Source organism: Hyaena hyaena, unplaced genomic scaffold (assembly GCF_003009895.1).
Source record: "Hyaena hyaena isolate Hyena2069 unplaced genomic scaffold, ASM300989v1 scaffold_721, whole genome shotgun sequence".
Classification (NCBI taxonomy): Eukaryota; Metazoa; Chordata; class Mammalia; order Carnivora; family Hyaenidae; genus Hyaena; species Hyaena hyaena.
The window spans coordinates 234,645-256,817 of NW_024081346.1; the positions used below are offsets into that span (position 1 = coordinate 234,645).

At 51.5% G+C, this 22,173-nt stretch overlaps 1 protein-coding gene across 2 annotated transcripts in view; it reads right to left on the reverse strand.

Moving 5' to 3' along the window:
- The window catches only part of RYR1 (ryanodine receptor 1), a 119,479-nt gene that overhangs the window by 85,479 nt on the left and 11,827 nt on the right, over positions 1 to 22,173 (reverse strand). For both annotated transcript variants that reach the window (XM_039217731.1, XM_039217730.1), the window contains exons 12-29: positions 20,330 to 20,451; positions 19,646 to 19,841; positions 15,759 to 15,894; positions 15,581 to 15,676; positions 15,378 to 15,496; positions 14,312 to 14,445; positions 13,558 to 13,799; positions 12,807 to 12,999; positions 11,379 to 11,595; positions 9,746 to 9,850; positions 9,425 to 9,528; positions 8,749 to 8,832; positions 7,626 to 7,933; positions 6,572 to 6,774; positions 5,430 to 5,604; positions 5,052 to 5,260; positions 1,862 to 2,256; positions 793 to 925 (exon numbers count right to left, since the gene is read on the reverse strand). In XM_039217731.1, coding sequence (XP_039073662.1) covers positions 793 to 925; positions 1,862 to 2,256; positions 5,052 to 5,260; positions 5,430 to 5,604; positions 6,572 to 6,774; positions 7,626 to 7,933; positions 8,749 to 8,832; positions 9,425 to 9,528; positions 9,746 to 9,850; positions 11,379 to 11,595; positions 12,807 to 12,999; positions 13,558 to 13,799; positions 14,312 to 14,445; positions 15,378 to 15,496; positions 15,581 to 15,676; positions 15,759 to 15,894; positions 19,646 to 19,841; positions 20,330 to 20,451 — 3,171 coding nt within the window. The remainder of the gene's footprint in view (positions 1 to 792; positions 926 to 1,861; positions 2,257 to 5,051; positions 5,261 to 5,429; positions 5,605 to 6,571; positions 6,775 to 7,625; positions 7,934 to 8,748; positions 8,833 to 9,424; positions 9,529 to 9,745; positions 9,851 to 11,378; positions 11,596 to 12,806; positions 13,000 to 13,557; positions 13,800 to 14,311; positions 14,446 to 15,377; positions 15,497 to 15,580; positions 15,677 to 15,758; positions 15,895 to 19,645; positions 19,842 to 20,329; positions 20,452 to 22,173) is intronic.

Below are 22,173 nucleotides of genomic sequence, written 5' to 3' on the forward strand. Positions count from 1 at the left end.
CTCTAAGTTGGCCCCTCTGGATTCAGTGTCCTCTGGGAGTTCAACAAAAATTACTAGATTTGAGACTCCCCTGGGTCTATGTCCCTCTGTTTCTGTGTCTACTGATATATTTTTAGACTCAGGAATCCTCTGGGACTATTTGTGACACCCCCAAATTAGGGTCCCTCTCTAAATTACACAGTTACTGATAAATAATAGTTAACAAACAGATCACAAATTAATTTACTTAACTTTTATAATCACCATGAAGTGGGTACAACTTTTACCCCCATTTTACTGATGGGAAAACCATAAAGCTTCCATAAAGGAGAAGGTGTAGAGCACAGTGAGGTGACTTACCCACTTGGCACCCAGGAAGCCCATAATCCTAACCACAGGCTGGCTACCTGTCTCGGAAAATATTCCAGATTTGGGAAATCCCCAAACTTTATTGAGATACTTGTGAATTTAGGTTCCCAAGAATATACTAGAGTAGCTATTAAATTTGGGGATATCGAGTTTATATGGGTGAATCCAAATACTGAAGTCCCAAGTCTACATTGGTTTATCCTCTGGATTCTGGGATCCCGAGAGGTCTTATCAGTGTGCCTTATAGCTTCATGGTGTTCTCTGCAATTTTTAGACCCCCTAGCTGTATGGATTCAGGGGTTCAAAGGATTAAATCTGTATGTGCTCTATTTTGTGGACTTCAGTATATATCAGAGTGTCCCCTGGTAAGGTCAGTTAATAAAGATTGTGGAATGAAATTTAGAAATCTGAGAGGTCTCAGAGTTTAGGGTCCCGGATTCACACCGTGGTGGTATTGAGGATGATCTCAGGGTCATCACGGTTGTCGGCAGGCACCACCTCGCGAGGGAGTCGAGGCAGAGTGGGAGTGGCTGGGGGTTGGGTCATCATGGCGGCCTTCTTGGCCTTGAATAAGAACCTGGTGATGGGGAGAGGCTACTGTGAGAGCCAGCTTTCAAGCCCAGCCCCCCAGGCCTCTCCACCACAACATTCATGACCCCCCACTTCCACCCTAAATATATCCCATTTCTAATGCCCAAGTCCTCGCCTCTCGAAGGATAAAATTCCCAACTGTGTCAGCATAATCCATTCTGGATATGCTGTGCTCTGTGCTTGCTGATACCCCGTCATCCAAATTTAACAGTGCTTCTGGGAACATGGAGGTTCCCTTTAGGGCATACTATGGTCCCCCTAAGTCGGCATTTCTCATATGGGTGCTAAAGGCATTTGGGAAAGGACAATTCTTCATTGTGTGGTACTGTCTTGTACACAGAAGGCATGTAGAATTCCTGGAACCCCCAAGTAGCAGTACCACCACCCCAACAAACTGTGATAACCAAAATCGTCCATCATTTCCAAACACCTGCCAAGAGACGCAGAACTACAGCCCACTGAAAACCACTGCCAAAGTAGGGTAAAGTACATTTAGTTTCAAATCAGGTTTAGTGCCTTTGGAGAGTCTCCTCTGAAGTTAGCTTTTTGGGGGCACATTTGAGACAGAGAAATGACCCCATCCTAGAAGAACCACTCTCCCATGATACTTTAGTGTTTGTCCACTGTTGTGTCCATGGATAATGAAGTCTATTGGGTGAAACACTTTGGGATCCATTAGGTACCCCAAGGATAGTGGAGTTCTCCATAAATAGAGTGAGGTATCCTGATTTTACAGTCTCAAGGAAATGAGGGCATCCCAGGAAAATAATGGGGTTCATTTGAGGCATGATAGTCTCCCTCAGTATTCTGACTCCACTTAACATATATGGGGCCACTCTGGGATACAATGGAGTTCCTCACGTTATTGAGGTTACCTAATTGGGAGTCCCAAACCCCATCCTGGCCCCTACCCTTGACTCACCCTCTCTTCTTGTTCTTCTCTGTGGTGGCATCCTTCTCGTTCTCCGCTCTGGCGGGCTGGGGCTCTGCCCCAGCCTGGGCGTTGCCCGCGGGTGCCCCCTCCTTGGCAGTTCCTTCTTTGCCCCCCTCAGCCTCGCCCCAGCGCCCCGCTGAACGGCGCAGGTTTTCATAGTCGGGGTCGGGTTCTGCCGCCCGGACCTCATCCTCGGCGGGGGGCTGCAGGCCGGGGGGCGCCAGCGGGGTGGCCCCAGCCGTGCAGCGGAAGTGCTGGTGGAATTGGACCGGAAGGCTGAGCCGGAGAAAGAGCATCTCCACAAGACTGTTCTGGGAGCCCCAGGTGCGGTGGCTCAGGCGCAGGCAGGGCGGTGTATCCACAGTGCCATCCACACGGGCCACCTAAGGGAGAGCAGGAAGACTGAGCCAGGCAGGCAGGCTAGGCCACTGGTCCAAAACCTGGTACTCACAGAGCCACCATTAGGCCTTAGAGCACCTGGGTGAGAATCAGCCAGACTCACTCCTCTGAGTGGATGCGCCCCCTGTGGGACACACAGCTTGGCTGCAGGGTGCGTTCAGCCCTCTGCCAGTCTCTGTCTGGCAGCCCTTGTCAGACACTGGAATCCACTGGAATCGTTTGGGGAGTTTCCAGGACCTGCCCATGCACAGGCCTCACTCCACACTAAGCCATCCACCCATCCATCCATTCTACAAACACTTACTGAGAGCCTACTGTGTGCCAGGCACTGTTCCAAGTGCCAGGAACACATCAGTGAACAGGACAAAGGCCCTGCCCTCCTGGTCTCTTGGGGAGAGTCTCAAGGAGAGCAGACCAGAAGGGGCAGAGTTTTGTAAAGACTCCCCAGATGAACTTTTGCTAAACTTGCATATGGAAATATAATATTAAGGAAAGGGTGCATGTCATAACACACAATATGATGAGGTTTTAGAGTGGCCCTGTGTGCCCAGCACCCGGATGGAGAAACAGAACTTGACCCCCAGGAACCCCCTTGGTGCCCACTTAGACACCACTCTCTCAAAGGCAGTGAGGGATTCTGATGAGGGAAATGTACCAGCCTGAGCTAAACAAGAGGCAGGAGCTGACAGAGCAGGTAGGTGCCTGGCGTGCATGCTCCAAAGACAAGCTCTCCGAGGTTTTCTGGAGACCCCATAAACAGCTGGAGTGGTTCCCTCTCCTTGAAGTCCCTCTTCAAAGACCAAATACCAAGACCTCTGTGCTCCCTTTCCTGCCAGCCAACAAATTTACCCAGAGACTGTGACCGAGATTTGATGTTCTCAGAATGTCTGCAGGGTCTTTTTCTCTACTCTCTCCCATCTCTTATAGATCCTGTTTTGCTCTGCTCTTGGGCAAGAGTCTATTGACCATCTCCCTTCTCTGATTTGTGTGCAAACTAAACCTCTGAGGTATCCTTTTATGGTAACATCCTCTTGATTTAACATACCACAGATTAGCTTTGCTTGTTCTTGAACTTTCTACAAATGGGATCCCACAAGATGTGCTGTTCTGTGTCTGGCTCCTTTCCTTTTTGTAATTTTTTAAATGTTTACTTATTTATTGCTGAGATGGGGTGGGGGGGCAGGCAGAGAAAGAGAGAATCCCAAGCAGGCTCTGCACTGTCACCTCAGCCTGATGCAGGGCTCAATCACTCGACCCGTGAGATCATGACCTGAGCCTAATCAAGAGTCCAACGCTTAACCGGCTGAGCCACCCAGGCACTCTGTGCTTGGCCTCTTTCTCTCGGGATTATGTCTGTGAGATTCACCCACGTGGTTGTGTGTAGGTTAGTCTATTCATTCTCATGGCTGTCTAGCATTCTGTTCTTTGAGTTGAGAACACATCTGGCAGTAGCAGGGATTAGGAGGTTCACATCTGCCCCACCAGCCTCTCCCTCCTATGGCTCCTCTCTGGTCTTTCTGCCTCTGCTATTGTCCCCTACAATCCATTCTCAATGGGGACCTTTCCAAAACTCACATCCAAAGTGGACATTCCCCTGCTTAAAACCCATCCATTCTCACTTAGTCTTAAAATGCCCCCCCCAATTATTAATTAGTTAGAAAGAGAACAAAGTAATTTACAGTGGAGAAATCTGGGAGACTCCACCTTAACCAAACAGTCAAAATTAATGTAATTGGTAATAAGCCATAACAACATTATGTGCCTCCTGATACCCTGCATCAAGCAGGACACAGTGTCCTGATATTTCTGCCAAATATGTGTAACTTGTACCTAATCATGTGGAGACATTCAGCCAACCAAAATGAGAGCTATTCTGCAAAATAACTGGTTTGTACTCTTCAAAAATGTTAATGTCATGAAAGAAAAGGACGCAGGAACATTCTACATTAAAGAATAAAGAGGGGAGCCTGGGTGGCTCAGTCAGTTGAGCATCCAACTCTTGATTTCAGCTCAAGTGATGACCTCACAGGTGGTCATGAGATCGAGCCCTGCATCTGGCTCCACACATTCTCTCCCTCTCTATACCCCTCCCCCACTCATGTTCATGCTTTCTCTCTCTCTCAAAAAAAAAGATAATAATGAAGAGACATAATATGTGAATGCAACATGTAATCCTGGATTGGATTCTATACTAAAAAAATTTTTTAATCACCACAAATACTACAATTTGAATACAGATTATGAATTAATTAATAGTATGTATTGGTGTTAAATTTCCTGATTTTCATGACTGATTTCCATAATTGCAGTCCTGTAAGAACATAGCCTGTTCTGAAGAAATGCACGTTGAAACATTTAGGGATAAAGAACCATCATGGGGGCGGCTGCTTGGCTCAGTTGGTAGAGTGTGAAATTCTTGAGCTTAGGGTCCTGAGTTCAAGCCCCATGCTGGGCATAGAATTTACATTAAAAAAAAAAAAGACATGATGTCTCCAACATATTCAAATGATTCAGAAGAGAGAGAGGGGGAGAAGGGTTAATCCTATTCTTCTTTTTTCCCTCCCCCCATTTTATAAGTAAGGCCCCTGGAGCTCAGACAAGATGTAGTTTGCTGAGGTTATACCCTACAAAGTAGTCTTCGGAGCTCAACTGTCCCACATGCCCTTCTACATGGTTTTTGGGCTAACATGGAAGGAAAGGAGACACTTGGGGAAGAGAATTGTGGGAAGAATGAAGTTTGGAGGCATATCAGAGGGTATTGAGTAGGATCAGTCCTTACCTCATAATGGGGGTGCTCAAGGGGCACAGCGTCAAATTGGGGAAGGCTTTTGCTGAACCAGGTGGTGACCGGGCGCTGCATGTTGATGGCGAATGGCTCAAAGCCTTCCTGGAGGCCACAGATGGCAAAGAACCGCAGGGAGCTCACATCCTGGCCCAGGTTCAGGTGACCCACCTGACCAGGTCCCAAGCTGCAGACAGGCAGGAAGCCTGGTGGAAGGGGATGGATGGGCAGGGGTGAGGACAGGTGGGCAGGGTGAAGGCAGGAGGGAAGAAGGTACTGTGGAAGGAAGCGATGGAAAGCGGGAGGCTAGGGATGCAGTGTAGGGTCAGGTGAGATGGAAGAAAACCAGAAAGAGGCCATGAGGCCAGCCCTCACCATCCCCAATCTCAATTTCCCGGAAGGCCGTTTCAGAGCCTGAATCGGACATGAGGACCTCGCCATTGAGGGTGAAGATAATGGTGTTCTCTGTGAGGTCAATCATGCAGCCCACGACATCACCTGGCTGCCAGGGACGCCCAAACGGTTCACTGCCCAAGTGCCAGCGTTGGCCCTATAAGGAGGTGAAGGGAAGATATTGTGTGGGAGAGATACACAGAGAAACGGAGACATGCAGAAGCAAGGAGAGACATGTAAATATACACATGCAAGGCATCAGGTTCAAGGCATGTGAGGTGACAAGGGGTCACCCCCACAGGGTCCCCATCCTTTCCCATGCTTGCATCCATGACCTTTGGAATGTAAGGGATAGACTTTCATCTTTTCCCTTCCCACTGACCTCTGTATCCCATCCCTTCTGCCTGAGTCCTCTACTGTTTCTGTGGCTGGGGGTGGGGTTATGCAGGCCACCAAAGCCGTAGTGGGGGGTTGGGGGGCCACAGCAAGTTAGAGGGATGGAAAGGAAAAACGAAATCTACCAATGTTCACTTATACGTATAGTCATATGCCCCCAGTATAGGTAAATGGATAATGAGATGGATGGATGGGAAGTAGGGTATATGGCCAGATTGAAGAATGGAATGGAAGTTTACTCTACATTGGTTGGTACAAGGAAGAAACTATAGACAGATACATGGATGAGTGAGTGGGTGGATGGATGGACAGGTGGATGGGTGGATACATGGATGAGTGGATGGATGTATGCGTCAAATGATGTGATAGATAAGTGAAATCACAAATTGCTTAAATAGGTGAATGGCTGAACTAACAAACAAATTAATAAACCAATGGAAGTGTGGATGGTTAGGTGATTATCTGGGCAGATGATAGATGGATGGATAGTTGGATTTGTGGATAGATGGATGGATGAATAGACAGATTGGATAAAGAGATAGATGATGGATAGATATATGCATGGACAGAGAGGAAAGGATGAATGGATGGATGAACAGATGGATGAGTGGTAAGGCAGATGCAGGGATGAGTGGACAGTGGGGTACAGACAGAGGCAGGGCTGGAGTGTATGAGCTGTGTGGAGGGACCACAGGGCCTGGCAGAAGGGAGTCCAGGGAGGTACCCACGCGGTGCCCATTGAAGACATAGGCCAGTTCATCAGCTCCCAGCTCCACGTCAGGCCGCAGCTCTGGTCTCGCCCAGCCCACTCGCATCTCACCCGTGGTGACTGCCTCGAACTCAAAGTACCAGCGGCCGCTCTGCACCGCATAGGATTTCTCTGCCCGGAAGATGCGCACCCGGTCCCAACGAGACTGGCTCTCCACCTGACCTACAAATGGGGCCAGACAGAGTCAGAGACTGGGTAGGGAGTTGATCCCAAGGCACTGAGAGGTTGATGGGAGACACCAGAGAAGGTAAGGGCCTTGGGGGACTGGGGGAAGAGGGACAACTTCTTGGTGTTATAGGAGAAGACCTAGTGAATCTCAGACTGGCCAGAGGTGGAAAGGACCTACTCAGTGAGACTCATCCCCCACCCCCTCTCCTTAGCAGTCAGAGCCCTGAGAGAAGAGATGCTGACAGAGACAGAAAGTCGGGTCAGTCACTGTCATGGTCTAGGGTTATGGGTCAAGATTAGGATCGATGTTTAGATTTAAGCATTGAGAGCTGGATCAGGGAGAGAGTGTCAGATCGGGTTCAAGGAGGGGATAGAAATTGGAATTGGGGACCACAGCTGAGATGGGGCTGAGACTGAGAGGCAGTGATAGATCAGGGGTCAGGTTAAGGGTATGGGTTAGAGGCTCTCTGAGTTCTTGGTTGGGTGGCTCCATGTTGTAACTACAGTCCAGAGGTTAGAGGTTAGGGGTCCTAGCTGGGGGTCAAGAATTGGAGTCAGGGATCAGGGATAGTACTCACTGGGCTCCTGATCTGGTAGCTCAGCATTGTAGCTATAGCCCAGGCTGGGCTTACATAGGATCAAGGTCAGTGGTCAAGACTGGGTTCAGGGTCAGGGTCAGAGTAAGGGTCAGGGTTGGGGCAGGGTGGGCAGAAAGGCTCAATGTTGTAGATGTAGCCCATTCAGGGGCTGGGTCGGGTCAGAAATCAAGGGTCAAAGGACGGGGTCCACATCAGGGTGGGAGTCAGAGTAAGAATTAGGGTCAGGGGCCAGAGGCCCGCACTCACTGGGCTCCTGGTCAGGCGGCTCAATGTTGTAGCCATAGCCCAGCAGGGTGCGCACAGCCTGGCAGAGGCTGTCCCGGTTGCTGCGCTTGGTGGCCTCATCCAGCAGCCGGTAGGGGACGAGGCGAGGGTTTCGGCGCGCTGGGATGTCCTGCACAGCGCTGTAGCTCCAGCCCTGGGCCACGCGGTCTCGTGCCCACACGTTGTGCCCATTCTCTGCCAGCCGGTCCACCAGCGTCATCTGTGCCGGTGTCAGCCTCACGTGGCTCAGGTCTAGTGGTGCTGGCTTGTACCCATTACTCATCATGTACCTGTGGGTGTGGCAGGGCTTGGAGAGATGAGACCCTCACCTCCACCTCTGGGCTCTGTGCAGTGGGATCTCTGACTTCTGACCCTTGCTCCCAGGGTGCCATGATCCTGAGCTCCGGGTTTTGGAATTTCTCACCTTTAATCTCTGACATCAGGGTTCTGTGACTCTCTTGAATAAGCTTTGAGATACTTGGCTTCTTTACCCAGGATCCTGTAGCCCTAGCAAGGGCTTTCATTTCACTGACCTCTGGCCTCTCTGGCCCCTGCGTTGTGATTTTGGGAGCCTCCTCTTCAACACTGGAACTCTGACCTCTCACTTCTAACTGTGAGGTTTCTTACCTCTGACTTCAGAACCCTATCACTTCAAATTCCTGGCTTTAGAGTCCTTGACCTCTGAACTCTGACCTCTACCTCCCGGACCTCTGATCTCTCACCTATAATTTTAAGGTCCCTTACTTATGACTCCAACAGCTTCTCACCTCTTTCTATTGACCCCTTGCCTCTGACTTGGAGAAATTACCTCTGTTCTCTCATTTTCCCAGATTCCATGGCAGACCTTGACCTTGGGTCCCGACTCACACCCACTGTCCCTCTGTGGGACTCCTGCCCCCACAATCCTGACACCTCCTCAGGACACTCACCACTGACTCCAGAGCCCTGACCCCTGACCTCTGGTCCTGTGACCTTCACCTTAACCTGTGGCCTTTTGTCTCTGACCTCAGCCTCCCTACAAGACCCCTCAACCATCCAGCCCTTACCAAATCATCCCCAGCCCCCTACTCTGTTCCCCAGAGGGACCCGGGCCACCCGCACTCACGTCTTGGGGAGTTTGGTCTTCTTCAGGTTGTCCTCTGCCTTCTCATCCGCCATGCCCACGTGGCAGCCCAGTGCCAGCAGAGTCCTGGGGCAGTGGGGGGCAGGGTCACCCCACACAGCCTCCCTGCCCCTGACCTCCTTTCCCCCAGCCCAGCTCCCCTCCTCCCCACCCCCATCAGCTCTTGATGTCTCTTGCTCTGACTTTCTGCCCCATCCCTCTGTCTCTGTCTCTCTGACTCGTCTTTCATTGCTTCTCTGTCTCTGTATCTCTTTGTCTGTGTCCATCTTTTTTTTAAATTTTTAATGTTTTATTTATTTCTGAGAGAGAGAGCGTGAGCAGGGGAGGGTCAGAGAGAGAAGGAGACACAGAATCTGAAACAGGCTCCAGGCTCTGAGCTGTCAGCACAGAGCCAGATGTGGTGCTCAAACCCACGAACCATGAGATCACGACCTGAGCCGAAGTCGGACGCTTAACTGACTGAGCCACCCAGGTGCCCCTGTCTGTGTCCATCTTTTCCTGTCCACTTCTTTCCCTGATTCCACATCTCTCTCTTTCTCTTACTGCCTAGCTCTCTTCATGCCTCTGTCAGTCTCTGCCTCACCATCACTGTCTCTCCTTGCCCTCCTCCTCACCAGCAGTCAGTCCCAGGCCCCTACTCCCTGACACCCCCCCTCACTTGAGTGTCTCCCCCGACATCTGCAGGTTGTAATTCCTCTCGGGCTCCGGTAGGCTGTGGAAGTCCACAAGACACGGGTGCAGCCTCTTATTGTCATCCCGAACCTGGAAAGACCCCAATGTCAACTCCTCAGGGTCCCCTTCCCTCCCCCACAACACTCCCAGACTGTGACCCCTGACCTCCTGCCCTTAGTTTTACCACAAGAACCCCAAGGATGCCCTGATGCCCTAAAGTCCCTTCCCCCAACCACTGGCCCCTCCCCTCTCACTCCCCTAAGGGCACGTCTAACTTGACTCCCTCATGCTGCGGGCAGCCCCTCACCAGGCCGTAGGTCCAGCCCTGCTCAATGCGAGTCAGCGCCCAGAGTTCGTGGATGTTCTCTGCCAGCTTCTCCCGGATACGTTCCAGATGGGGAGGCAGGACAATCTGGAGGTAAGGAATGTTCATGAGATCCCTGCGTTCCTTGCAGGCTGCACCATGACCCCTCTCCCCAAGAACGTGTATGAGCCCTGGATGGTTCCCCCAGACCTTCCCTGCTATTCTGAGCCCTGCTTCCCATCACTGTCACCTGACTCCAGGGCCCACACCCAGCTGAATAAGGACCTAGAGTCATAGAATTAAGGATTTATCTGGGAATGGGACTATCCTCCCCCTCTGGACTGGTTGTTCCATGAGGACAGGGCCTGAGGCTGCCTCGGTTTCCACCACTTCCCCAGCCGAGCCCAGAGCTAGGCCCAGAGGAGAGGCTCAGAAAGTGGTCACTGAATGAACCTTCTTTCCTTCTTTGTACAATGAGGATCAGAACAATACTTAACCTCATAAGGATTCAGTGATATAATCCAGATGACTACTCCATCTTTCATAGTTTATGTAAGTGCCTGGCACACAGTAGATGCCTAATAAATATTTATATTGTTAGTGTTCTGCAGATAAGAGATAATGATGGTTCGGACCAGGGTAGGCCATGGGGAGAAGGGGAGGGTATGGGAGGGATGTCCAGAAGGCCAAGTGGACAGCTCATGAGGCCGACAAGCTTGGGGGAGAAGGAGGGAGACACCCAGAAGGAGGCCCAGGCTCCATCCTGGCTACAGGGGGATGGCAAGTTCACCATGAAATAATATCACTACTGCTACTGATAACACTAACTGTATTGAGTACTTCCTATTTACTCAGGACTGTGCTGAGGACATGTTATCCCCCTTTCCTCACAGATGAGGAAACTGAGGCCCAGAGAAGTAAAGCCACATACCTATGGTAACACACTGAAAATTAGACCTTCACGGTCAAGCTCTTGAACACACCTTATGTGACCTCTGATAGGGACATGTTTGGGGGGATGGTGGGGAGTTGAAGTTGGGACAGGAGGAGTGGGAAGGCCCAGATGGAAGAGATGCCAGCAAACTAGTGGAAAAGAGCTCAAGCTTTGGGACCAGCACCTGGGTTCAAATCAGTTGTGTGGCTTGTTTAGGTTGCTTATCCTTTCTAGGCCTCACTTTCCTCAACTATAAATTAGGGGCGATAATAGTCCTTTCTTGGGGTGCCTGGTTGGCTCAGGCAGGTGAACATCCAACTCTTGATTTCAGCTCAGGTCATGATTCTCAGTTTGTGAGATCCAGCCCCGCATGGGGCTCTGCACTGACAGCACAGAGCCTGCTTGGGATTCTCTCTCTGCCCCTCCCTGGTGCGTGCACACATGCTCTCTCTTAATAAATAAATAAATAAATAAATAAATAAATAAATAAATAAAACTTTAATAATGCCCTTTCTTTAGGGGACTATAGTGACGACTCCCAGAAAGTAGGATTCTGTCTTCATAGAGTTCTTTGCCTCCACTCTGCCTCAGTTTCCCAATCTGTTAAACAAACGAGATTCCCAGCTTCCAAATCAGCTCCCCACCTCTCTGACTCCTAAGGGAGTCTGCCTCGCCAGGAAACCATTGCAGGGAAGGCAGTACCTGGACAGTGTCCACAGGGCAAGGCACAAAGTCGGTGTGTGAGAGGCAGCGGCTGGGGCCCACCAGGTGGGGCCCCCGGGGCCCCTCCCGCCGGTACTCCTTGATGGGCTCCAGATGAAGTCGCTCTCGAGGGAGCACAGCTTCATGGCATGGGGCATAGCCAGGTGGAGGGAGGAACTTGAATTCACCATGGCGGCCACCAAGAAGAAACCGCACCCTGAGTGGGAGAGTGGGGGGTCACTGGTGAGGCAGATTACAGGGAGAATCTATGTTCAGTGGGGGTAAGGGAGCAATCCTGGGATCTGTGGAAAGTTCTGGGAAAGATCACTGGGCAGTCATAGAGTCATGGAGGTCATTTAAAGTCAAAAGAGAAAAGATAAGGTCAAAGAGACTGTCTGAGGTCAATAAGAATCATTGGAAATTTTTTTTAAGGGGCGCCTGGGTGGCTTAGTTGGTTAAGCGTCAGATTTTCGCTTAGGTCATGATCTCGCAGTTCGTGGGTTCGGGCCCCGCGTCGGGCTCTGTGCTGACTGCCAGCTCAGAGCCTGGAGCCTGTTTCAGTCTGTGACTCCCTCTCTCTCTGACCCTCCCCTGCTCACGCTGTCTCTCTCTCTCTCTCTCTCTCTCTCTCTCTCTCTCCTAGAAAAAAAAATTTAAAAAAAAGAAAGTGTGGGTTCATTGGGGAGTTAATGCAAGAGACCTTAGCTCAACAGAGTATTTGGGGATACAGGAAGGTTTCTGGGAGACCAAGAACTTCATTTGGAAGTCACTGAGAATCTCGTGTAACTATGAGATAACCCTAATCACCACTGAATGGCCACTGGGAAGCTCTTTACAGAGGTTGAGGTCATTGGGAAAAGACTAAGTTACTGAGAAATCTTTGAAATAACTGGGGATATTGAGGAATTATGGTCACTGGGGGGTCATGGAGTGATTAGAAGATCACTGGGAGATGCTGGGGTCAGCGAAAAGCTGTTAAGAGCATGGAGTCATTGAGAGAGTCCAAGATAATCGGGGGGGGGTCATTGGGAGGATCTGGGGTCATTGGAAGACAGCTGTCAGATTCTGGAGTCACTTGGAGGTCACTGGAATGACATGGAGTCATTGGGAGAGTCTAACATCATTTGGGAATTAACTGGAAGGGTTATTAGGTCATTGTACAATTTGGGGGACATGTAAAAGTCACCGGAAGGATATGAGGTTGGGAAGAAGCTGAGGTCATCGGGCGGGTCTGGATCATTGGGAGGACACCAAATGTTTGGGACCATGTAGAGATCACTGGGACCTTCACGTTGGGATCTGACCAGTCAGTTCTGAGGGTAAGCTGCTGGATCCTGGCCTTATAGGAGGCCATGCTGTCACTAGGAAAGTCGTCTTGGGACCATGCCAGGTCTGGGGCCTGGCAAGGGGGCAAAGGCAAGTCCTCACTTGACACCAGCTGAGAAACTGACAACAGGGAAGAAGAGCCCATCCAGGTTGAAGGCCTCAAAGACGCCCTGCACAGGACAGCCGTTGATTCGGAAGGAGATGGATGGCACGCTGAGGTCCAGGCAGCAGCTGACGACGTCCTCAGGGGCCAGGAGGTGCTGCCCTGGGGAAGTCACCGGGCGTGCCACATGTCCTGCACCAGGGTCACAGGGAAGAGTCAAAAGTCAGGAGTCTCCAGACCTCATTGGTCAGAGTCTAATGGTCTCAAGAGTCAAGAGGCAGATATTAGAGGATCCTATGGGGTCTGGATCCTAGAAACCCTAAGGTCAAGTGTTCCCATGGAGGGTCCTGGAGCTCTGAGATAAGGGAGGAGGTCAAGGTTCCCCTGAGGTTAGGATCCTGAGAGCTGTGGAGTCAGAGATTAAAGTCCCCCTGGAGTTAGAATTCCGGAAGCTTAGGAGTCAGAAGTCACAGGTCAGAGGTCATAATGATCTGGCAGTTTTCAAGGATCTCTTGCATCAAAGATCATACATCTCCTGGGGTCAGAGTTCTGGAAACTGTGAGGAAACAGTTGGGGGAAGATTCTGAAAGCTTTAGGGTTGGGGTCTTGGAAAACTAGGAATAAGGGGTCAAAATTGGGCCTATCATGGGGATCAAGATCCCCAAGAAGCCTAAGGTGTCTGGTGAGAGTCTTGGAAAATCGGGGGTCAATGGTCAGGGATGAGAGCCCCGTAGAAGAGGGTCCAGGTACCTGTCCAGAGGTGCAGCCCATCAAAGCCGTAGGAATAGAGGTCGTCGCCGACCCCATTGCCGCCCCAGCCCTCGCCGCCACCTGGGTAGGGGCTGTAGCCCTCAGTGAGGGCCCAGCCCACCCGCAGGTGGGTGGCCTGAGCTGTCAGGAATGGAGCCACCTCGTCCACCATCACTTCAAAGTACCATTTGCCGTACTGTGTGGAGCCCTCTGCTCGGCCCACAAAGATGTTGGGGCGGATGCTGCAGGAAAGATGGACAGGCGACAGGGTGAGGGAGAGATGGGGAGCAGAGCCAGGTTGTTGCAGGGGTGGAAATGAAGAAGAGAAGGAGAGATACGCACAAGAAAAACAGAAGGCAGAGACATGGAGACAGAGAGAGAAAGCAGAGACAGAGACCTCAAAAAACAGATGAGAGTGATGGGTGCGAGACAAAGAAACAGAGGAGAAAGAGAGAGAGACAGATACAGAGAGAGATAGACAACAAAAAGAGCAGATGCAGAAAAAGAGAAAGAGACAGAGGAACAGACAGAGGCAGAAATGGAGGAGGGAGACAGGACAAGAGGAGGGGAGCCAGGGGTGAGCTGGGGCGAGAGCGGACACCTGTGAGGACCAGGAGTTAAGTCTTGGGGTGGGAGACAAAGGAAGGGACATCCACCTGGGGGTGGATTCTCTGAGTCTGGGAAAGGGTTAAGAGGTCTGGGGTCAATGTGAAGTCGGTGAGGTCAGGCTGGAGTCAGGGGTTAGGGGCCAGACCTGGTGACATAGTTGATGAGGTTTGTCTGCAGCAGAAGCTCACGGCCAGGGAGTAAATTCTCGGTAATGAGATCTTGGTTGGAGCGCACGGCCACGCCATTGCACACACAGAGGGAACACAGCACGTCGAGCACCTGGAAGTCAAGGTCAGAGGTCAGGTTGTGAGAGCACAAGGGCAGGGAGTCTGTGGAAGGTGCAGGGTGGAAAGTCAGAAGTTAAGGATAATGCGCCAGGGCAGGAGGTGGAGATTTTGACGGGGGAGGAGGTGGCGGAAGTGCGAGGTCAGGGCTCACAAAGGAAGGTCAAGTGTCAAAAAGAAAGGTCAGGAGCTGGGGTAAGGCGTCAGCAGTGTAAGAAAGGAGGGACTGGAGTAGGAGATGAGATGTCGGAAGGAGGAGGGAAAAGGTTGGTTAGTGAGAGCCCGGGGGTCAGGAGGAGATTTTAGATGAGCAGGGACTGCACATGTGTGTCTTTGGGGCCCAGATGGATAATGTACCTGTGTGACGCAGTTAGAAATTGTTCAGTAGGGGGGTAGGGGAGAGCCTGGGTGGCTCAGTCAGTTAAGCCTCTGACTTCAGCTCAGGTCATGATCTAGGGGTTCGTGGGTTCGAGCCCCGTCTAGGACTCTGTGCTGACAGCTTGGAGCCTGGAGCCTGTTTTGGATTCTGTGTCTCCCTCTCTCTCTGCCCTTCTCCTACTCACATTCTGTCTCTCTCTCTCTCTCAAAAATAAATAACATTAAAAATAAAAGAAACTGTTCAGTGGAAACAGGTAGGGCCTGTGGCAAGCTGGAGAGTGTATACGCAGCCTGTATGAAGACTAAAAAATCAGAAATTAAAAAATAAAAATGTTTCAGGGATCTAATGAAGCACACCTGTGGCCCAGAATCCATTTAAGAGCTGTAAGTTCAAGACCCTTGTGTTGAGATGGTAGAATGTGGCAGTGGAGTTCAGATAAGAGACAGGATGGGGAGGAGAAACAGTGAGGGAAGTGGAGAATTCCGGGGCCATGGGGAAAGGTCAGGGGTCAGAGTTCAGGGGATGAGAGGACAGGGCGAGGGGCCAACCTTGTGGTTCCTCCCGTGCTTGTCCAGGAGGGAGATGATGGACTTGATGTGGTTCTCCTGGATGATGTTCAGGACCTCAGGACTCTCAATCAGGACACAGTACAGCACCTCCAGGATCCCTGAGCATGTGGCAGAGTGACAGGTGAGGGGACCGTGGCCCTCCCCTGCCCCAGCCCCTGTCCCCTTCCCCTGGGTTCCCCTACCAGAGGAGGCCTCCAGCCGATCTAGCTTGCTGACCAGCCAGTCCAGGTTGTTGGAGAAAAGGGCACAGTTGGCACGATTGCCACGGATCAGAGAGGCTGAGGGTAGAAAAGACGGGTCAGACCCAATGGCACTGAGCAGCTGGGGTGCTCTGGGGGAAGTCAGGACGGGGCCCCTTACCCAGGAGTTCATAGAGCAGGTTCACAATCTCTTTCCAGGACTCGGCTGCCTCCTCCCCTGCAAATTCAGCAAAGTGGGCAGCAGTGGTGTAGACGTTCAGGCGGTCAATGCAGTTCAGTACCAGGGAGAGCATCCCCTGGGGTAGGCAAAATAGAGCGGGTCACCATGGGAGTCCCAGGTCCTCTCTTCCTTCTTGGATTTGCTAACTCATTTGACTTCAACAACCAGCGACTATATTCCCAGATCCAACACCATTAGCTCCACGTTCCTGCTCCGTCCCCTCACCCTCCTCTCTTCCTCAGCTCCCCACATCCGTCCGTGTCCTCTTCTGCCTCAGTTCCCAACATAATACATCCTTGTTGACATCAGGACTGACTGTGCTCTTCCTTCTCGAAGTTGTCTTTCCATCCTGTCCAATTCCAAGCATCCCACTCCGGGTCCTAACTGGCCCATTTTACTCTCTGCAACAACCACCTGAGAGATTTGGGTTTTTTTTTTTTGCATTTTACATTTTCAACTTTGTCTTCTCTTATTGTGAATTATAACAGACATACGGAAAAGCACATACAATACAGTCAGTTCTTGTTATCTACGCTAGTTATAAGAGCGTGTGTGTGTGTGTGTGTGTGTGTGTGTGTGTGTGTTCTATAAAGTCACCATGAACACAGAGCTGGCAAATCCTGAACCACTCCCTGCTCCCGGGGAAAACACAGGGAGTTGCTCTGAGTCACAACGTCTTTGTCAGTCAGTACATAACCTTGATGTGTATGTGTGTCTGTTTAAAGACACTGATTCAATAGATATTGTTGATATCGTTGATTAAAATTCATGGCCAAAAGCACTATACCTCATCCTAAATGAAGTCTATCCACCACTTGTTTTCTCTGTAAGACACAACACAGCCTCTTGCCCTAGAGAGCACTACACAACACTTCAGCCCTACACTTGGGGGCCACTTCAAACAGCACAGTCAACAGAAAAAAAAACAACAAAAAAACAACACCAGCATGTGAAAAATGTGGCACTAAATATACCACAAAAGGGACTCTAGTTTACAGGATGAGAGCCGAAAGAAGAAGGCGGAGCATCACCTGTTCGACCTCAGCTGGGAACATGAGGGTCACCAACACAAGTTTTTTGTCACTCTGCACACGTTCACAAATGACCATAACGATGCTGCGAGTATCGATGTGCAGGTCACGAATCGATTTTAGCAAGCGGACAAATTTGCAGACAGAATCCGTGCACAACAGACATCAAATGTGTGTGGCTCCACAGAAAGAAAGAACACCTGTGTAACCGTGACCTGAGCCCAGAAAGAGAACACTGCCAGCCACGCAGACATCCAGACATCGCCTGGATGCCCCTCCTGATTCCTGATCATGCAAACCTCTCTCTAGGAATAACCGCCGCCCTGACTTTTGTAGAAACCTCTCCTTGCCTTTCAGTTTTCACTGCCTGTGGATGCATCAGTAAACAGCCTAATTGAGCTTTGACCTGTTTTTGAACTTGGCATGCACAGTAAGTGTTCTTTTGGACATGGTGTCTTTTGCTGGGTATTGTGTTTTAAGATTTAAGAACATTGTTTCACGTGGCTGTCGTCCCTTCATTTTCTTTGCTGAGTAGTATCCATAACCCATCCGCTGTATGGGAGAATATGCTACATCTGCAGCTCTATCCCAGCGACGTTTGGGCTGTTTCTAGCTTTGGGCCACTACATAGAGTGCTACTGTGACAATCACTGCCTTTATGCTGGGGCCCCTATCACTAGTAAGAGAGGCAGCACGTGGGGGTAGAGGGCACAAGCCGGTTGGAGTCACAGAGTGGCTTTGCCACTAACTAGTTGTGATGTTAGGGAACCTAATGCCCTGTGGCCAGAGCGTGGCCTTTGTCACCTCTCTGCCCTCATCTCCTCCTAGCTCACCTTAGCTCACCCTGTCCCAGTCGCCCCGGCCTCCTTATGGTTCTAGAACCTGCCAAGCACACTCCCTGTGCACTTGCTCTCCCCTCTATCTCCTCTCTGTTAAAGTTTATTTATTCTTTAAATAAAGAGAGTGACAGTGTGAGTGGGGGAGGGGCAGAGAGAAAGAGACAGAATCCCAAACAGGGTCTGCCCTGGCAGCAAAGAGCCAGACGCAGGGCTCGAACCCATGAAACTGTGAGATCATAACCTGAGCTGAAACCAAGAGTCAGGTGCTCAACTGAGCCATCCAGTTGCCCTTATTTTATTTTTCTTTTAAGTTTATTTATTTATTTTGAGAGAGAGAGAGAGCACGCACCCGTGAGCGGGGGAGGGGCAGAGAGAGAGGGAGAACAAGAGTCATAAGCAGGCTCCACGCTTAGGGCTCAGCCCTGGGCTCAATCCTACCGTCCTGAGATGGTGACCTGAGCGGAAATCAAAAGTTTGGATGCTCAACCGACTGAGCCACCCAGGTACCCACTGACCACTCTGATCTAAGGATGTTTTAAAAAAATGTTTAAGTTTATTTATGTATTTTTGAGAGAGAGCTGGAGAGAATGAGCAAGTGAGGGGCAGAGAGAGAAGGAGAAAGAGAATCCCAACCAAGCTCTGCACTGTCGGCATGGAGCCCGAGTTGAGGCTTGAACCTACAAACCATGAGATCATGACCTGAGCCGAAACCAAGAGTCGACGCTTAACCAACTGAGCCACCCACGCGCACCAAGACCACTCTATTTTAAACTGCGACAAGCCCAGCACTCCTTGCCACTTCCCTCCTTTACTTTTTTCTCAGTACTTATCATCTTATATACCATATAATTTCCTTATTTTGTTGATCATCATCTATCCTCCCCACATGTCAGTTCCATAAAGACAGAGATTTGTGTCTGTTTTGTTGACACCTGTATCCCTTGGCATATTTGTTGTGTAGATGGCTATTATTTAATCTCTCTGAGTTTCCGAGATCCATCTATAACGTGGGAATTACAACCCCATGGGGTCATCAGGAGGCTGTCATGTAAGTAGCACCCTTAGCACATAATAAAGGCCAAATTCAAGGCAATAATAACCACTAACACTTATATATCATCCACTATGTGTTGGTACGGTTCTAAACGTTTGGCATATATAATTCCACTCCACAAATTAGTTTTGTTATTGTTACTATTATCATTTTTGGATCAGATTGGGAGTCCCTGGAGAGGAGGAGGGCCAGTTGTTAGCCTTTAAATGAACATGCTCCCCTATCACCCTGTGGGGACATCAGACCTCCAGGCCTTTGTCCAGTCCCTTCCTCCCGAGGGGGGGGGGGAGGGAGGGGGTTCCCTAACTCTGACCCCGTGCTGAGCCGAGCTCCCTCCGTATCTCCTCCCTCCTTGCTCTTAGAAGACGCAAACCTCCAGCTCCTGACTCCAGAGGAGGACCCTCCCTGACACCAAAAAACGCCCCCTCTGGCCCTGCCCCATGCCCCATGCCCCACTCTGGTTCAGTCCTCCCAACTTCAGGCCCCCACAGACCCAGCCCGCTGAGTCCCGCAGCCCCATCCTCAGACTTCTTCCCAGGCCTGGCCGCCTCCACACGCCTCGCCTCCAACAGGCCTTCACTTAGGCCCCGCCCCCTCCCGGGTAAAGAAGCAAGGTCTGCCCCACCCCCTTCACTCTGGTTGCATCTCGCTCCCACAGGCACCGCCCCTGTTCTGACAAACGCCCAGCCTCTCCCTCAAGGCCCCGCCCACTACCCCAAATCCTCCCTTCTCAAGGCCCCGCCCCCTCACTTGTTCCCCAAAGGCTTGCGGCCCCGCCCTTTTACACTGGCCCCGCCGGCTCTGAAACCACTGCATACTTCCCCAGGTCCCTCAGGCTCCGCCCCTCCCCGTGCCGAGGCCCCGCCCCCCTCAGGCCCCGCCCCACCCTCGCCACGGCCCCACCTCCTCCTGGAAGAGGCTCTGGCGGTTGCGGAGGCTGCGCAGCTTGCTCTGCTTCTCCTCGTGCTGCAGCTCCTCCGAGGGCGGCTCGAAGTAGCCGATGAGGTCCTGCAGGCTCAGGATGACACCCTCGATGGGCAGCGCTGTGCCAGCTGGCGGCCCCGAGCCCCGCGGCTTCCCGCTGAAGCTGTCCAGGCCCCTGTGGGGACCGACAGCGCACTCGTCGGCCCGGAGCCCCAAGCGCTGTCACTGAGGCGAGCCCTACCCTCTGCCCCTTAAGGACTCTCCATAGACACACCTATTCTACAGAGGGGGAGACTGAGACTCGGAGAGACACAGACATTGGCCTGAGGTCACGCAGTGGCCAGGGACAGAGCTAGGGCTGGGACTCACTCCTGTGTAAGCACAGAGGGTTGTGGAAGCAGGTGTCAGGGCTGGGGAGGTCCAGGATCAAGGATCTGGGTGTCAGGGCTGATCAAGGATGTCAGAGGTCAAAATCATGGTTGTCAAGGACAGATTAGGGATCGAGTGTATAGAAGTCCGAGGTTTAGAGGTTAGGGATCCTGTGTGTGTTAGACAGGGGTGTGGAAGTCAGAGGTGGAGATTAGAGGGGGCAGGTGTATGACCCCGGGGAGCCTGGGGGTCAAGCCATGGCCGGCACCGGGGCAGAGTGGGCAAGCGGCTCACTTGATGAACTGGTTGTACAGGCCGGCAGTGCTGTAAATCATGCGGGCAGCCTGGGACTCCTCCTGCTGGCAGCGCGTCAGCGACAGTGCGTCGTCCATGTGGCCTTCCTGGTGCAGCATGGCCTGGCGGTAGGGGACAGAGTGGTCAGGAGTGGGCTCAGCACCAGGGATTCATCTGGCCCCAGATCTGCATCCAGATTCTAGCCCCAGAGCTGCCCCCATCCTCCACTGAGTCTCTCTGCCAGACACCCCCTCCTGTCCCTCTTCATCTGACTCTATTCTCTCTCTCTTCCCCCACCCCCTCTCTGTTTCTCCTCTGCCTCCAGCTCCATCTCCCTGCCCCTCTTTATTTCTGTCTCTGACTCTCTCCCTACCTCTCTCAACCTCTACCCTATGCTTTGTCTCTTTCTCCCTGTCTCTCCCTCTCTGTCTGTATCTCCATCTCTCTCTCTGCCTTCTGTCTCTTTCCTTCTCGCTGTCTCCATCCCCCTTTGATTCTGTTTGTGTCTCCCTCTCTGACTGACTCTGTCTTGTCTGTCCGTCCATCTCCAGGCCAGACCCTGTCCACCTGTACCTACTGCTGACTTAACATCCCCCCCCCCCGCCACAGCTGTAATGTCACCCTCACTCAACATGTCCCAGACTGAATGCCTGGCCGCCTTTCTGTAAGATGAGACCGTCACAGCGTTCTCCTGAGCTGACCTCCCCAGGGCCTCGTCCAGTCCTGTGGCTGTAAATACCATCCACTCCCGCTATCCCCCCTCAGGCCAGGCCCATCTCTGTATCCTCCGCTCAGGGACGCAACTCCAAGCCTCATTTGTTGCAAACGGGCGTCTCCCTAGTCTTCGCATTCATTCGCTCTTTATCGAGGGAATCAACTGTTCTACACTTTGAATCCCTGTCATCCTGAGCTGCTGACACGTGACTGTCCCCGACTCAGTTAACGGCATTTCCATCCTTACAGTTGCTCAGGACAAAATCATGGCATCACCCTCAAGCCCTGTCCCTCTCACCTCGATATCCAGTCTGTCAGGAAATCCTGTTGGCTCACCCTCAAACTACAAACGTAATCTGCCACCTTCCCCCACCCTGGTCCTGTCCACTGTTTTCTCCCACCTGACCACGACAGCAGTCACCTCCCTGGGCTTCCTGCTCCCAACTCTGTGCCTCACCCCAACCTCATCTATTCCCATGAGCAGCTAAGGAACCTGAGTCAGGTCACCTCCCTGGCCTGCTCAAAACTCTACTGCAGCTCCATCTCACTAAGAGTAAAAGCTGGGACCCTCCCCATGGCCCACAAGGCCCCACATGATCTGCCCCCATCCCCTCTCTGTCCTTATCTTGCAAGATTTGTCCCTCAATCACTGCGCTCCAGCCAAACGGGATCACACCAACCTCATTCCAACCTCAGGGCCTTTGCACATGCCTTGCCTGCTGCCCAGAGTAGCTTTCCCACTCTTCAGTTGTAAAGCTATGTACTTCATTACAGGCAGTTTATTTACCATGTCTGAATACTGGGAGGGCAGGAGACAGGTCTGTAGAGCTCACCTGTTTTTCCACACACACATCCAGAACAACTGGGGCACTCCATAGTTTACCGAATGTTAGTCTTGGTCTGTTTGTCACTGTCTTTGTCTCGCTTGGTCTTTTCCATCTCTGCTTCTCTGTGTCTGTCTTTCTGTGTTATCCTACCTCCACGTCTTTTTGTCTCTGCTTTTCTCTCTCTGTTTCTCTCTCCCTCTCTCGCTTTCCCTTTCCTTCTCCCTTTCTCCTCTCTCTCCCTTCTCTCTCTCCCTCTCCTTCTCCCTCGCCCCATTCATGATTTCCACCCTATTTTTCCTCTCC